Source organism: Tupaia chinensis, unplaced genomic scaffold, assembly GCF_000334495.1.
Source record: "Tupaia chinensis unplaced genomic scaffold, TupChi_1.0 Scaffold000292_1, whole genome shotgun sequence".
NCBI classification, from domain to species: Eukaryota; Metazoa; Chordata; class Mammalia; order Scandentia; family Tupaiidae; genus Tupaia; species Tupaia belangeri.
Genome location: NW_006159777.1, coordinates 2,962,985 through 2,964,281, shown reverse-complemented (window position 1 = coordinate 2,964,281; position 1,297 = coordinate 2,962,985). Strand labels below are relative to the sequence as shown.

At 66.8% G+C, this 1,297-nt stretch overlaps 1 protein-coding gene across 1 annotated transcript in view; it reads right to left on the bottom strand.

Moving 5' to 3' along the window:
* The window catches only part of NFRKB (nuclear factor related to kappaB binding protein), a 23,180-nt gene that overhangs the window by 4,084 nt on the left and 17,799 nt on the right, over window positions 1-1,297 (bottom strand). The window contains 2 exon segments of the mRNA XM_027772703.1: window positions 3-673; window positions 1,139-1,293. Of these exon segments, the coding sequence (XP_027628504.1) occupies window positions 3-673; window positions 1,139-1,293 (826 nt within the window).

Here is a 1,297-nt window from a genome sequence, read left to right as displayed (position 1 = left end):
GGGAAGCCACGGCCACTGTCTTGGGACCTGCGGCGTTCACGGTGGGCAAGGACACCGCCGAGTGGACAGCCCCAGACCCGCCTGCTACTGCGGCCCCCTGCTTGGCGTGGGCTGCAACGGTGATGGTCTGGCCCGCTTTGGGAGGCACCACCCCCAGGCCCTGCACGATGCGGATGGTGGCCGCCGGCTTGGCTTCAGACGAAGCCACTGTGTTTTTCCCCTTCTGGTCCGCCATGCTCACACCCAGGGCTGGCATCAGGCGGAAAGCCGAGCTGGAGGCGTCCGCCGGCTTGAGCTCAGGGGTCACTTTGACCACAGTGGTCCCTACTGGGGCAGCAGGGGGGTTGCTGGCAGAAGTGGCCTTGGCAGGACTGTCCGCCGCGTGGCCTGGACTGGAAGTGACATGCAAGGTGGCGGAGATGCCTTTGCCTGAGGTGCCACCTCCGGTCCCGAAGAGGTCCTGGGTCAGCTTGACCGTGGTGACCTGGGACTTGGCCAGCGTGGCCATCATGTCGGGGGTGATGCGCAGCACCGTCTGGCCCTTGGCGTCCGTGCTGATGGACGAGGGCGGCAGGCGCAGCACGTCCTTGCCCTGGATGCGGAAGTTGGTGGCTGTGAGCGGGATGCTGGTGCCCGTCTGCGGCTTCATGCCCAACTGGCCGGTGATCGCCACCTGGAGGGGAGAGCCAGCGCTGCGGAACTGGGGGCTACTTCACGGGCGACGTCCGGATTTCCAACGGTCACCATGACAGGTGACACGGCTTGCAGTCAGACCATACAAGCCCTCGCCGTCGCCGGCCCGCAGGTCACCCACCCGCTTTATCTACATACACAGCCCCGCTTGGCTTGGCGGGGGAGGAGCCGGACGGTGTTCAAGTAAACCCGAGATACAGCCTCTTACCGGTCACGCATCCACACACCCACCACCGGGCGAAGGGCTTTCTGCACGGAGACCACGCAGCTCTCACCGCCACCTCACACAGCCTGCACTAGCGTGGACTCGCACACCTCGACTATCTCCAGAACACCTCCCTGCAGCGGGACCACCCTCCACGCAGGGCCCTCGGCCTGGGGGAGCAGCCGGGTGCCCACCCTCCACGCAGGGCCCTCGGCCTGGGGGAGCAGCGGGTGCACCTACTTGCTTGATGATGTTCTGTCCGGCGACGTTCTGGATGACGGCAGCCGTGGAGGCCGCGGGAGCCGAGCTCCCGGGAGAACTCGTGGTGGGCTTGCTCACGGGGCTGGCAGCAGCAGGGAGGCTTGTCACCGCGAGCCCTGTCTGCCCCGGGCCAAGGCG